At 50.6% G+C, this 15,181-nt stretch overlaps 1 protein-coding gene across 7 annotated transcripts in view; it reads right to left on the bottom strand.

Annotated features, from left to right (window-relative positions):
- Nucleotides 1–15,181, bottom strand: part of ADAM22 (ADAM metallopeptidase domain 22) — a 278,694-nt gene that overhangs the window by 105,718 nt on the left and 157,795 nt on the right. For all 7 annotated transcript variants that reach the window (XM_088478610.1, XM_088478609.1, XM_088478614.1 and 4 more), the window contains exon 6: nt 11,353–11,416. In XM_088478610.1, the coding sequence (XP_088334736.1) occupies nt 11,353–11,416 (64 nt within the window). The remainder of the gene's footprint in view (nt 1–11,352; nt 11,417–15,181) is intronic.

Raw genomic sequence — 15,181 nt, 5'->3', positions numbered from 1 at the left:
TATAGGTGTGACGTCAGTCGCAGGGCACCAAAGAGTTAAGCTTTCAGCCGCCCAGGATGCACTAGGTCCCCCTCCTATACCCCGCCCCCGGGCCAAGGCACCTCAGTTAGTTACCAAGCCATAGGCCGGAGGAGGAGAAGGAAGAGAGAGAACAAAGATCTGGACACATACAAGAATCACATTCTCACCAGAGGGAGACGGAAAACCGGTGACCAGAGCAAAGCCCATCTGCAGCACAGGTGCGACAGGGCGGGAGTCCTGTGGAACCCTATGGACTTCGTAGAAATAGAGATAACAAGGGTAAGTTCTTACCATATCTCATATTTTCTACTTCAGGGTCCATAGGGTATCCACAGGATACCTTGGGGATGTCCCAAAGCAGTATCCTTTAAGGGTGGGGACGCTCCTGTGCAGAAAGGAGAATCCGCCGCCCGAAGGAAGCATCCTGAGAGGCGAAGGTGTCAAACCTGTAATACCTCACGAAGGTATGGACAGAAGACCACGTAGCAGCCTTGCAGATCTGAACTGCCGAGGCACCACGTCGAGCTGCCCACGAAGGACCCACAGACCTAGTGGAATGAGCCTTCAGAGAAGGAGGGACCGGTAGGCCTTCATGAAGATAAGCTTCAGAAATAGCCATACGGATCCAGGCTGCCAAAGTTTGCTTTGAAGCAGGCCAACCCTTTTTACGGAAGCCAAAGAGGACAAACAAAGCGTCCGACTTCCTAAACGAAGAAGTGCGGTCAACATAAGTCCTTAAGGCCCGCACAACATCCAAAGAGGCCTCACCCACGGAAAGACCCGGTGAGTTAAAGGCCGGAACAACTATTTCCTCGTTAATATGAAACTGGGAAACAACTTTGGGAAGAAACTCGGGCCGAGTGCGGAGCACTGCCCTGTTCCCATAAAAAACCAAGAAAGGGGGTCTACAAGAAAGAGCCCCTAACTCAGAAACACGTCTGGCCGAAGCAATGGCCAGAAGGAAAACAGTCTTAGCTGTTAGCCATTTAAGATCCACTGAGCCCAGTGGTTCAAACGGCGGTCCTTGGAGAGCCCTCAGGACCACAGCCAAATCCCAAGGCGCCACAGGTGGAACAAAGGGCGGCTGAATGCGGAGAACACCCTGCATAAAGGTGCGCACATCCGGGATTGTAGCAATCCTACGGTGAAACCAGACAGATAGGGCCGAAACCTGTACCTTCAAAGAAGCAAGGCGAAGCCCATGATCTAGTCCCGCTTGCAGGAAGGCGAGAATCCGAGACAGACGAAACTCCCGCGGTGCATAACCTCTCGGTCGACACCACTGGAAGAACGTATGCCACACGCGATGGTATATCCTCGCGGAAGACGGTTTCCGAGCTCGCAACATGGTACGCACCACAGAGCTGGAAAACCCCCGGGACCTCAGCATGGCCGTCTCAACAGCCACGCCGTCAAAGACAGCCGAGTCAGGTCCGGGTGAAGGCAAGGACCCTGAGACAGAAGGTCCGGTCGTAGCGGCAACCGCAGAGGAATGTCCACGGACAGACCCTGAAGGTCTGAGAACCAGTGCCGTCTGGGCCACGCGGGAGCTATCAACAGGAGCGTCCCTCCTTCCTGTTTGAATTTCCGGATTACCCGTGGAAGAAGGGAGACCGGAGGGAACAGGTATGCGAACCGGAACGTCCACCGGACGGACAGAGCATCCACCAGAGACGCCCCTTCGTCTCTTGTGCGAGACCCGTACACCGGCAACTTGTTGTTGTGCCGGGACGCCATGAGGTCGATTTCTGGAAGACCCCACCTGTCCACCAGTAGTTGAAAAACGTCCGGGTGCAGGGACCATTCCCCCGGATGAACGTCCTGGCGACTTAGAAAGTCCGCCTCCCAATTGAGCACTCCCGGGATGAAGACCGCTGATATGGCCGGAAGATTGCGCTCCGCCCAAACCAGGATCCGAGAGACCTCTACGAGAGCCGCCCGACTGCGAGTTCCTCCTTGCCTGTTTATGTAGGCCACGGTGGTAGCGTTGTCCGACTGGACCTGCACCGGGCGACCCTGGAGAAACCGCTGTGCCTGCTGGAGAGCATTGAAGACCGCACGGAGTTCCAAGATATTTATTGGAAGCTCCGCTTCTGTCGGCGTCCACCTGCCCTGGAACAAGTGTGGACCCGAAACTGCTCCCCAGCCCCGAAGACTGGCGTCCGTTGTCAACAGGACCCAATTTGGAACCCAGAACGGACGTCCCTTGTTGAGGTGGGTCGTCTGTAACCACCACGTAAGGGACAGGCGAACCTCCTGGGTGAGCACAATCGTCTGGGACTTCAGAGACTGAGTCAGCCCGTTCCACTTGGACAGGATCAGGTGCTGCAGAGGTCTGGAGTGAAACTGGGCGTATTCCACCATGTCGAACACCGACACCATGGAGCCCAGTAACCTCATCGCCGAGTGTAAGGACACCCGGCGGCTGTGCAGACAACTGCGCACCCTTGACTGTAAAGCAGAGATCTTGTCCTCCGTCACGAAGATCCTTTGCTGTCCCGAGTCCAATAAGGCTCCAAGATGCAGAATCCTCCGAGACGGGATTAGAGTGGACTTCTGCCAGTTGATTAGCCAGCCGTGCCGTTGCAGCAGTGCAATGGTCAGGTCCAAGTGGCGTAACAGGAGCTCTGGAGATCCTGCCACCAATAACAGGTCGTCCAAATACGGCAACATGCGGACTCCCTGCAGCCGCAGAGAAGCCGCCATGACCGCCATCACCTTGGTGAAAACACGTGGTGCTGTTGCCAGGCCAAAAGGTAACGCCCGAAACTGGAAGTGGTCGCTGCTGATTGCAAACCTGAGGAACTGTTGATGGCGCCAAAGAATAGGGACATGCAGGTAAGCGTCCTGTATGTCCAATGACACCAAGTAGTCCCCAGGTTCCAGCGCCAGAATGATGGACCGTAGGGTCTCCATCCGAAACTTCGGGACCCGCAAAGACTTGTTGAGTGCTTTGAGGTTGAGAATCGGACGATATGACCCATTGGGTTTCTGTACCAAAAATAGATTTGAATAGAAACCCTGGCCCCTCTGGGAGAATGGAACCGCCACTATAACTCCAGCCTGGAGCATAGTGTGCAATACCTTCCGCAGCTCCGTAGCCTTGTTCCGGTCTGATGGGAGACCCGTGGTGAAGAAGCGAGCCGGGGGTCTGTGCCGGAAGGAGAGGGCGTATCCGTGGGAAACCACCTCCAGAACCCAAGTGTCTGTCGTAGTGGTCGACCAACACTGGGCGAACTGTAGCAGGCGGCCTCCCACCCTGGGATCCCCCAAAGGGAGGCCCGGACCGTCAGGCCGCAGGCTTGTCATCTGGCTTGGGGGCCGGACGTCTGGTACTCCATGCCTGCTTCCGGGGCTTGACCGATTTCTTAGGGCCAGCCTGTCGAGGAAACGATGGTGGTTTGGGCCTGCCCTGGGCCCTAGATGACCGAAAGGACGATGGTCCCGAACCAGAAGGAGCAGCGGCCGACGGGAGACAGGCAGATTTGGCTGCCGCCAGCGTGGCCACAATCTTATCCAGATCCGGACCGAAGAGAACTTCTCCGGTAAACGGCAACGCTTCCAGACCTTTCTTGGAATCTGCGTCCGCCTTCCAGGATCGCAGCCACAAGGTGCGACGAGCAGCTACCGCTGCTGAAGAAATTCTAGACACCAGAGTACTAATGTCTAGAGCCGCCTCGTTGATGTAGGTGGCCGAATCACGGAGATTGCCAATCAACTCCGCCTGATCGGCCGGACAGTCGGATTCAAAAGAAGCCTCTAATGAATCCGCCCAGCGCTCCATCGCTCTGGCAACCCAGCAAATGGCCATAGCCGGCCGTGCTGCCCCCCCTGCAAGGGAATAAGCGGACTTCAGGCAGATTTCTACCTTGCGGTCCGTAGCATCCTTAAGGGAGGACATGGATGGCATCGGCAATGTGGCACTACGGACAAGACGGGTCACGTGAGAATCCACCTGTGGAGGGGATTCCCACTTCGCAAAATAATTATCCGCGAACGGATAAGCCACCGCCAGGCGTCTCTGCGGCTGGTATCTTTTGCCAGGTTGTTTCCACGCCTCCTCTAAATGGTCTACCAACTGACCCGAAAGAGGAAAGACTGTGGCATCGCCCTTCACATCTTTGAAAAAGGCATACTTAGATTTAGCCGCTGGGGGAACTTCGTCCTCAATCACCAAGGCTGTGCGGACCGCCCGAATAAGTCCAGGAATATATACTTTGGACTTAGCATCAGCGTCCTTAGTATGGAGAGGTTCCTGATCGTAAGGATCTAGAATCTCCCCATCATCAGACGTCCCTTCGTCATCCTCATAAGGAGCGGACAGAGACGCCACCGGCCTTTTATGAGACCGCATCACAGACTCCCCTTGCAACACATCCGACAAGTGCTGTACAGAACTCGTCAGGGAGTTAACCCACGCTGGCTCCTGAGAACCCGGGAGCGGGGAAATAGGGAGACTGTGGGGTACCACCAATTGTCGTGGGAACCCCTGCATGGGTGACGACACCACAGACTGCTGGGACAAACCCATCGGAGTAAACGCGGGCTGCGGAGCTAACTGGCCCACTAAAGCTGTTAACGCCTGAGCGAAACAAGCCCAGGGCGGCTCCTGTACCGGTGCTGTAACCGTAATAGGCCGCGCCATGGACAAACACTGCCGGCAAAGGCCCTCCGCGCTACCCTCCCCCTCCGCTAACGGTACTTTGCACTTTCAGACATGATGGCACCACGTATGTGACCTCTCTCACCAATTAAGTATTAAATAGGCGAGAGACCACCCTGCAGCACCGCACCGCAAGGGCTTTAGCAGAAAAAACAGGGACAGTAATAAAGCTGACAGTTTAGAGAAGAAAAGATTACAGGCAGCAGCGCTAGCACAGTCACATACAATGCAGAAAAATAACAATTCCTGCACTAACAGCGCTGATCACTCAACTACACAGACACAGGGCCTGGTAGGACACAGCGCTGCATACACAGACCTGACCACAGCGGAGGAGAGGTATGCGGGGGGACCCAGACCACGATGCTTCCGTCCAGCGCTTCCAGCAGCGTTCACCATGCGTTCTGGAGAAGATGGCCGCCGAGGAGCAGAGAGGAGGCTGGCCTGGGGGAGGAGCGCTGCCACAGGACCAGTCGGCAGCATGCAGAGAGGGCTGTGTGCAGCGGGGGAGGCGCCGGTTGTGAGACAGGGAAGGCGCGCTCCCCTGGCATGCATTTAACCCCTGGGACGCCGCAGCGCTACCGCTCTGCTGCGGTCCGCTGTCCCAGGGGGTAGTGGAAGCGCAGGTTGGTCGCCTGGCTCCACGCTGCAGCCAGTCCCCAGGGAGCCCCCTGCCTGGGGACTTAGGACCATGTGATCAGCGGGGACCCACCGCGGGACCCCGCTGCTTACCTCTGTCCCCCTTGAATCCGGCCATGGTCCGGAGCATCTGGGGTCACCGCTAGCTGTGACCCCAGACGCCCACCAGCATCCCCGGATCAGTACCGGCGTTCTGGTACCGGCGGGGTGTAGGGAAGACAGCATGGACGTCAGGACTGACTGTCCATGCTGTTCATCCAGTTGTGCAGCCACAGCTGCATGAAGAATAAGCTTCAGGGGCTCTTCTAGCCCCCACTCCAACAGGTGCACCCGACTCCGGCCGGGCACCAAACTAAACTGAGGTGCCTTGGCCCGGGGGCGGGGTATAGGAGGGGGACCTAGTGCATCCTGGGAGGCTGAAAGCTTAACTCTTTGGTGCCCTGCGACTGACGTCACACCTATACCCAAGGTATCCTGTGGATACCCTATGGACCCTGAAGTAGAAATATCCAATATCTGCGGCGGTCCCTACATTTCCAATGTCAGCCGATACCCCCCATAGGTTTCCAAAGCATTCCAGAGCTTCGCTAACGCTATGTAAAAATGGCATTGTGCCACTGTAGCCTAATCACAAAACTAGCCGGGAGGTGGTCCCAGAGGATCCCTCCTCGGCAATGGCCATCGCACATGCTTGGCCTGTAGACCGCACATGCACAGGAGTGAAGAGATCGCTGACGCGGTCACTTCACTCCCAGCCCATCGCAGTAACAGGCTCCTTTTAGAGCCCCTGACCCTGCGGGTGCTCTTTAATACATCCGGGCGGTATGATCACATAATGTAATGCGATCATGGGCGCTAATATTGCTCTATACGATTATTGATAAATGGGCCCCCAAGTATTATTGCCGGCTAGTCCATTTGGGGCTATAGTTAATTTCTTTACAAATGCTCACTTATTAATAAAATAATTGAATTTGAAAATGAGGGAAAAAAAGTTGAAGTATTTTTTAGCCATGATTGATACAATTTGCTTATGCAAATAAACATTGACCTGTTTCACAGAACAGTAGGATCAGATCAGACCCCATGTGCTGTCTCTTCTGATCAGTATTACACCCAGGGCTGTGGAGCTGGTACACCAGTGTAGGAATAGAGCTGGCCGATATGTACATGCAACAGGTAACATCATTCAGTATTTTCCCTGCAAGCAAAAAATAAAAAACTACATTTGCTCGCAGTGCTACATGGGTTGTTCACAAATTGCAATTTATGCTAACTGTAAATCGGGGCAGTCGTTAGTACTCGGGCTGTATCTCTGCATTAACACAAGTACAGGTGTGTTGGTAATCGCTGATTATATACGTTTTTATTTTGGAGTTGGTACATTTTATCCATGGTTCTATAACTAATTCAAGTTTTAGATAAGATCATGTTTTCTCCTATTCTACATTATAATGCAGAGCAGAGTTTTATTTACATATATTAAACTCTGGATGTAGTCAGCATCCCGGGGTGCGGGATTCCTACGGTCTAAATACCGGCACCAGAGTCCCGACAGCGTCGGGATCCCGAAGGGAAGTATCAGGGATTAGGGGAGGGTTAGGCACTAGGGGGGGGGGGGGCGGGTTAGGATAGGGGTAAGGGTTAGTGGTACTATACTTACGTACCACTGTCGGTATGCCGCTGTCAGTATACTGACTAGCGGCATTCCGACCGCCGGGAAATCATACCCCACCCATTAAAATTCTATCCTTACATGTGGAGGAGAGTTACCAGCCATTGCCAGTTGAAATGGTTTCATCCATGAATTTGCTTTTGCTCTTCCCATAGGTAGGTGGGTTGTCCTATCGGAGCATAGGGCATACCCCAGTGTATTGGCATTGTAAGCTATAAACTGCCTATAGGTAACAGCCCTAGACTGCAGGCGTCATATTGCCATAGCAACCCGACAGGCAGTATTGGAAGCCGGGTGTCAGGCACTTGGCCTGCACTACAATGCCCACCAATGAGAAAGGCAAAATGGGCCACACAATATTTGGCCTGCCCTATAATGCACCGTAATGCCACTTATACCATAGCAGTAATTACAGCAGGGCTAAGTATCACTGCTTCTTCTGTAGCAGTTGGGGATTGCGGGGACAGCTGCTTTTCGGTGCAGCTGTCCCCACAATAGAGCTATACTGAAGTGCTCAGGTAGTTAAGTATCCACTATCGCAACTCACAAAGAGTTGGATTGTTATTTACTGGGGGCCACCCGGCCGCAGTTGATGATTAGGCCACTTACAGAATTGCTGGCCCCCATTTACTGATCATACTGTTCTCTCCAATAACAGTAAATCACATGTAGCCGTGATTGCAGGATTGCCACTTGTGATGATCATCCTATTCATTGTTTATTTATTTTCCATTTAAACCCCCCCCCCCCAGCTTTTCTGTTTAGATGCTGGCTCCTGTATTTACAGCGGATCATTTAGAACTGGTAGATAGCAAAGGGGGGGAAATAAAGACAAAACGCGTTGGGTGATGAAAAGACATAGGGGAAATTTCCACGAGCAGGCGTTTGATCACACCTCTTGTAACGAGGAGACATTCCTCAGGACTTGTACTGTGCCTCAGTTGGGCATATTGCTTTATGAGTGCAGGACATACTTGCCTACTTTTGAAAAAGCGTTTCAGGGAGATTGTAAAAGCAGCACCTATGAGTGTGGTGGTAAAGTGGGCGTGTACTTCTACATCTGAGGGGCGTGTCATAATACTGACTTACATCCACATGTAAACGAGCGTTAAAGCAGTCAGTAAGATCCACATGTATTGTGTTTTACAAGTGGTTCCCTATAAGTGGCCACAAAAAACCTTATAATAAAAGTGCATGTAGCCATAGGGATCATTGTGCCTTATAACCAATGCAGGGAAATTATAATAATGATCCCATTTGAATGTACAATAGCTCTGTTTATATATATATATATATATATATATATATATTATGTATATATATCTACGTTTCATAATGGGGATAAGGTGCAATGAGAAAGATTGCTAGACTCTTCAGGGAGATTGCTACTATTTCAGGGAGTTGGCAAGTATGGTGCAGGATGCAGAGTAACTCATCAAATGTCCTGACAGGCGTCCAAAGTAAAATCGAAAATGTTGTCCTTGTACTTCCTCAGGTCCATAAACAGAAAGCTGCAATGGGACAGTCAATGAGAGAGCAGCAGATGTATCCAATACATCCTCATCCTGTGACTTTTAGCCAACAATCTCCTGCAACTCAGCAATCGTTACAGTTCAGATTGATGAGGAGCACAATCGCCACTTTCTCTCACGGATTTAAAGGGGATATAGGGCCTGATTCAGACCCAGACGCTAAGCTGCGTTCGCTCGCTGTGGGTGATGGTCGCTCGTCTACGCATGCATCACAATGCGTGAGCCACTCGCTGCGATCGGGAATCGTGCGCTCGTAGCACAAAGACTGAGCACTACTATGAGTGACAGCGCCGTTTGTGGGTGGTAACGGGAAGGTGCTTGTGAACGGGGCAGTGGTGGTGCAAACGCAGGTGTCTGGCCGTCAAAACTGAGTTTTATGGGTGTGCATAATTAGCATGGAAGCGTCATTGTACACATCACCAGCTCCGATGGCTCTCGATGTTCCCGATTATTCATACACTTCCTGGAGATGATGTGTGTTAGGAAAGGAAAGTGGGCGTCTTTAGACACCTGGGTTTGCTCACTGCCGTCGTCCTATAAGTCATAGAGGGCGTCCTTATGCCACACAGTGAGATCGTGGAATTTGTATACCCGGCCCCTTTTGGCCGCAAGCGATCACAGCTTAGTGTCCGGGTCTGAATCAGGCCCTTAGAACGGTGGGTGAAAATCTAGGAGGCACGCACAATAGAAAATACCCAACACATAGAAACACAGTGTAATACTGTACATCATTAAGTGCATTTTTCGGCTTTAAACTTTGCCCCCTTCACATTTATTATATCTTCAGCCATCGGATTATACATTTATTTCTCTGCTCAGATATTATACCAGTTCTTTCAATGTAATACACTTTACTGTGCAGAGGCATAAAACCTGCGTAGTAAGTAACCGGAGTATGCAAATGAGGAGGAGGAGTTTTATTTTTTTATAAGCAGATTCAATTTAATAATAAATACTCCTGAAAGGGATAAGAAATGACCCGGCTGCATCCTATTATTTCTGCTGATGTGGCCAGGGGACTTGTACTCGGAAGTGCCAGGGGTGGGTGTGACTTGTACTCGGAAGTGCCAGGGGTGGGTGTGACTTGTACTCGGAAGTGCCAGGGGTGGGTGTGACCTCTAGGGCCAGAAATGAAATCACGGCTGGCAAATCTCCGAGACACAGCATAAAGAATTATTGTGATGCAGCTCAGAGTCTTTAAACCTGGGGGTCTCAGTGCTCGTACACTCCATGGCACCGTGCCGCACAAAGGGAAGGCTGAGATTGGCATCTGCATATTCCCAAAATGACTAATGTGTGAGCGGCTGCATTACCAACCATCTCAGAATCGGACCCTTATCTCAGAATCAGTCTTTTATTAGTAAATATGTGGTTGTCCAGCTGCTGTGTAACTACAAATATGTTCCCTTACAGAGGATCCTGCAACTTCCTGACTAACTAGATATTTGTCAGTAGCTCATTGCTAATTTGTATTTTAGGTTACAGGTGACTAATGTATCCAATGATTAGTTTATTTGTTTAGATTACTTGGAATCCTGGAGGACAATGATTTGATTAGAGAGGTGTGAAGACCCCCCCTGTAATTCCCCTCTAAGCAGTGTGTCTGAGAATGGTGCCTCTCAGCATTGTAGTGTGAGATGTTGGCTACACTAAGCACCCGCAGTCATCTACAATGTGCTTTCAGCGAACTGAAGAGCGCTCCCCATCTATGGATGGTATAGTGCTCTCACTGCTTGGTACACAATACTAGTGATGTACTACATAGCAGTCTTGGTTGGCCAGGTCTTATTTTGGAAGTCCGGCACAATAAATACCAGGTATGACTATAGCTTGCTATACAGCGACTTACATGGATGACCCATATGTTACTTAAAGCTCATCGTGTCCAATACAGAACTTATGTTCTTGCTGCTTCCTAGAGAACCCCAGCTCACCATCAGTAACACAACAATTCCCCGAGTCTCCCAAGTCTGCTGCATTGGAGTCACCCCACCCTCTGCTTTACTCCTCAGATCCAGTATCTCTCATGACCTATCCATCTTCTAAATATTGTGTGAATATGTCCCTTTTTTTCAGGATGGTACCAAAACTCCACCATTCTCTCATCATCTCCCTCCTCAACTACTACAACATCTTCCTATTTGGAATTATCTGTCCCAGCTTCAATCTATCCCAATGTCTCTGTAAAACTGCTCTTCTCTCGCCAACGAACCATTCTGCAAATCCCTACACCGGCTCGCCATATGTTCTCAAATTCAGTTAAAATCACTCATCCTCACCTACAAAGACCTAAACACTGCAGCGCCTCCACCACCTTCATAAATATCAAACCTCCTCTCAAAATACTGATCAGCTCTGGTTAGAGTGGTGTGACGTTGTCGTCTGGATGGAAGGGTTCAGGAGATCCAATCACAATTCTCAAGGCTTAGGTGTTGTTTTCCATGGCACAAAGAGTTGCCATTGGTGCCCCTGCCAGACTGTGGGAGAGAATCGGGTTTCCTTTCCCACATGGTGGTAAGCAAACCTGATTCTCTCCCACAGAGCACAAACCACAACTAGCCTATTTGTTCTATTTGTACCTTCTTGGTTATAATTCATCATTGTTCTTGCAATCCTCACCTTCACCGGCGAGATAGATCTTCTAAGTTGGAAAGATAAAGCTAATAAGAGAGCCATTACCCCCACCTAACATGTATAAGGCTTAAGAACTAGTCACTATTAGTATTCTGCCGGTGAATGTTACTGCACTGGTGACACAGCACAACATGAATAGCACATCTTCATTACGGCACTCTTTTGTACTGAAATTATAAATGACTTACGTTTGGGTTGTATTTCTCGCCTGGCTCAATGAGATATGTCTGATTCCCATCGCAGAACATCCCACTGTCAGGAAACAGAAGCAAACATTTTGTCTTTATCTGATCCTACATGCCATCATATCCTCCCCACAAGTACTGGTCTCTATATACGCCATGCGCACACAGATCCGTGATAACCAAAATACTTGTACTGATTGTCTTTCTTTTATAAATAAATAATAATAATAAAAAAAGTCAACATTAGGCAAATTGTATTCCTGCTGCCTAAAAATAAGATGTCAGTAGACCTGGACTTCAGCATTATATAGAGTTCAAGAGCAAAACAAGCTCTGGGAATAGATAAGGTGCCAGCAAAGGGCTGATCCCAGACTTTACTGATATAAAATGAAAGCAAATATCTGATGTTTTTGGTTTTTTTTACTCTCAAATGCTTCTTCCAAACAGCTGGTGTGACACCAGCCTGCACAGGTAATGGAGGAGACATACAGTGCTCATTACTAGACATGGAACTTCGGATGGACTTTTGGCAGGGAATCCGTATGAAATTCGATTCCCGGCAGCGCCTTGCCGACAGATGAGCAGAGCCCGGCAGCGGAAGCCCGACAGTGCTGGAAATCCTGATCGTCACTAAGGTAAGTATAAACTAACCTAACCCTCCTTAGGGGTGCCTAACCCTAACCTCCCCCCCCAAGTCTAACCCTAACCTCCCCCCCAAGTGCCTAACCCTAATCCCCACCTTCCCCGCTGTCTAAACCTAAGTCCCCCGGGGGGTGCCTATCCCTCCCTCCCCCTAGCCTAACCCTAACCCTCCCGGGGGGTGTCTAACCCTAAGTCCCCCCCGGGTGCCCTAAACCTAACCCTCCCCCCCTGCGGCTGTCCGCTCGCGGCGCCCGGGATCCCTTCGATCTCCCGGCGTTGGGGAAATGTCAGGCGTCTACATCTAGACGCCCGGCATTTCACCCTCACCGGGATATGACAGTCGGGAAGCCGGCTGCGGGTATTAAGGCAGCCGGTTTCCCGATTGTATACCTTTGGCAGCATGTAGTGAGCAACTTTAGTGCAGCTACAACTATTAGTGAGGTACTACTGTGATTGATGTTGAGCCTATCTATTTTATTTCATTGCACATTACCTCCATTATGAAGCTGGTATATATGAAGAGATCTATACATTCAAATGGGATCATTAGTATATTTTCCCTGCATTAGTATAAAGCACAATGATCCCTATGGCTACATGCATTTTCTGAATGGTATTAGGGGTATATTTACTAAAGTGAGAATTTTTAGAAGTGGAGATGTTGCCCATAGCAACCAATCAGATTCTACTTAACATTTAACTAGCACCTTCTAGAAGATAATAGCTAGAATCAGATTCTATAGTTGTTTTCAGATTGCTGATGTATGGGGGCCTTTAGACAGAAAAACAACAGATGAGGTTAAAAATATAATGATCCACAGGTATTAAGAAAAACAAGACACACCTGATATGAAATCAATGGAATTAATGAATAAATTTCATTACCGTATAGTGCGGTGCATAAGACAAATTATTGTGCACTTTGTTATAAAAGCATGGAATTTGGCACAGAGCATCCTTAGTGTATATGAAAGAGACTAAAGGCCCCCATACAGGTGTGTGGGGAAGTTGGGGTGAAACATTGTCACTTGTGTGCTCTGAACTTTGCATAAAAATCATTATGTCTAAAGAATCTGAAAGACGGGTGGCTGAAGCCCCTGTGCTGGTGTCATGTATGGCCTGCAAAAGCAGGATTATCCCCAGGGCCGGTTCTATGGCTACGCATGGTACGCGGCCGCGTAAGGCGCCACGTAGTGAAGGGCGCCGCGGCCGCGACCATGCAGAATTACCGCGGTGCAGACTGTGTCTCTGTGACACAGCTGCACCGCGCGTGTAGCGCTGACCGGACGGCAACTGTGTGTTTGTTTCAGCAGCTGATGAGAGTCTGTCAGACTCTCATCGGCTGCTGTAGCTCCCACTGCGGGAGCCATCTTCCGGCTCCCGCAGTGGGTAATGGGAGAGACGTCGTCATGACGTTCAGGTAAGTGGTTTTTTTTTGTTTTGTTTTTTATAACGTGTGTCTCTACTGGGGGGGGCTACAAGGGGGGATTACTACTGGGGGCACTTGAAGGGGGGGACTACTACTGGGGGCACTTGAAGGGGGGATTACTACTGGGGGTACTTGAAGGGGGGATTACTACTGGGGGAACTTGAAGGGGGATTACAGGGGGCACTAGAAGGGAGGATTACTACTGGGGCACTTGAAGGGGGGATTACTACTGGGGGTACTTGAAGGCGGGATTACTACTGGGGGCACTTGAAGGGGGGGATTACTACTGGGGGCACTTGAAGGGGGGATTACTACTGGGGCACTTGAAGGGAGGATTACTACTGGGGTACTTGAAGGGGGGATTACTACTGGGGGAACTTGAAGGGGGATTACAGGGGGCACTAGAAGGGAGGATTACTACTGGGGCACTTGAAGGGGGATTACTACTGGGGGCACTTGAAGGGGGGGATTACTACTGGGGGCACAGGAAGAGGGGGATTACTACTGGGGGCACTTGAAGGGGGGATTACTACTGGGGGCACAGGAAGGGGGGATTACTACTGGGGCACTTGAAGGGGGGATTACTACTGGGGGTACTTGAAGGGGGGATTACTACTGGGGGCACTTGAAGGGGGGATTACTACTGGGGGGATTACTACTGGGGGAACTTGAAGGGGGATTACTACTGGGGCACTTGAAGGGGGGATTACTACTGGGGGTACTTGAAGGCGGGATTACTACTGGGGCACTTGAAGGGGGGATTACTACTGGGGGTACTTGAAGGGGGGATTACTACTGGGGGAACTTGAAGGGGGATTACAGGGGGCACTAGAAGGGAGGATTACTACTGGGGCACTTGAAGGGGGGATTACTACTGGGGGCACTAGAAGGGGGGACTACTGGGGGCACTTGAAGGGGGGATTACTATTGGGGGCACTACTACTGGGGGCACTTGAAGGGAGGATTACTACTGGGGGGGACTACTACTTGGGGCACTACATGGGGGGGGATACCTCCACTGGGGGCACAACAATGGGGGGACTACTACAAGGGGGGACTACTAGGGGCACTACAAGAGGGGGGACTACTACTGGGGGCACTGTATAAGCCTACTAATGGGGGCACAAGGGGCATTGCACAGGGGGGACCACTACCGCGGGCACTGCATAGGGGGGGCGCCAAAAAACCTACTCGCTTACCAAAAAATTTGGGCTAGGGCCGGCCCTGATTATCCCCACAGGATTTCATACAAAATGGATTATGTAGTCACTGTTTTAAGGTGTCACATCAGTCAAGCTTACCAGCCTCTGGATAAGAACCCCTTGGGCTTCTTTTTCCCAGATTATGGCACAGGTTGCGGAACGATTGGCAGCCCCAGTGTTGAGACATCCTCAGCAGCTGCAACCTGCCATGTTTATGCCCCCTATGCTTCCAACTTGGTTGGACATGTATGCGCACTCAGGTCAGGGCATGGCTTCATCTTCAGCGGCTTTTCAGCAACAGCTACAAGCAGCTAGACCAGTGCAGCCAAAGAGCAGAAGGTGTTCGGCCTCACACGCAGGTCAGGCCACAGACTCCGGTACGTCCTCTGATGAGGGTGAGGAGGCGCATGATTCCTCTCAAGAATCTCTCTCGGGAGAGGATGGGGATAATTTTCCAGCAACAGATGTCCCTTTTATTGTGTTGAACATAAATGAGTGAGAGCCACTGCAAAGAAAGGCGCCTGTATTTAAGCGCCAGAGAGTGGTGAAGGCTGAATTT

This window comes from Taudactylus pleione, unplaced genomic scaffold (assembly GCF_031769625.1).
Source record: "Taudactylus pleione unplaced genomic scaffold, aTauple2 ptg000216l, whole genome shotgun sequence".
NCBI lineage: Eukaryota > Metazoa > Chordata > Amphibia > Anura > Myobatrachidae > Taudactylus > Taudactylus pleione.
This window is presented reverse-complemented; position numbering and strand designations above follow the sequence as displayed.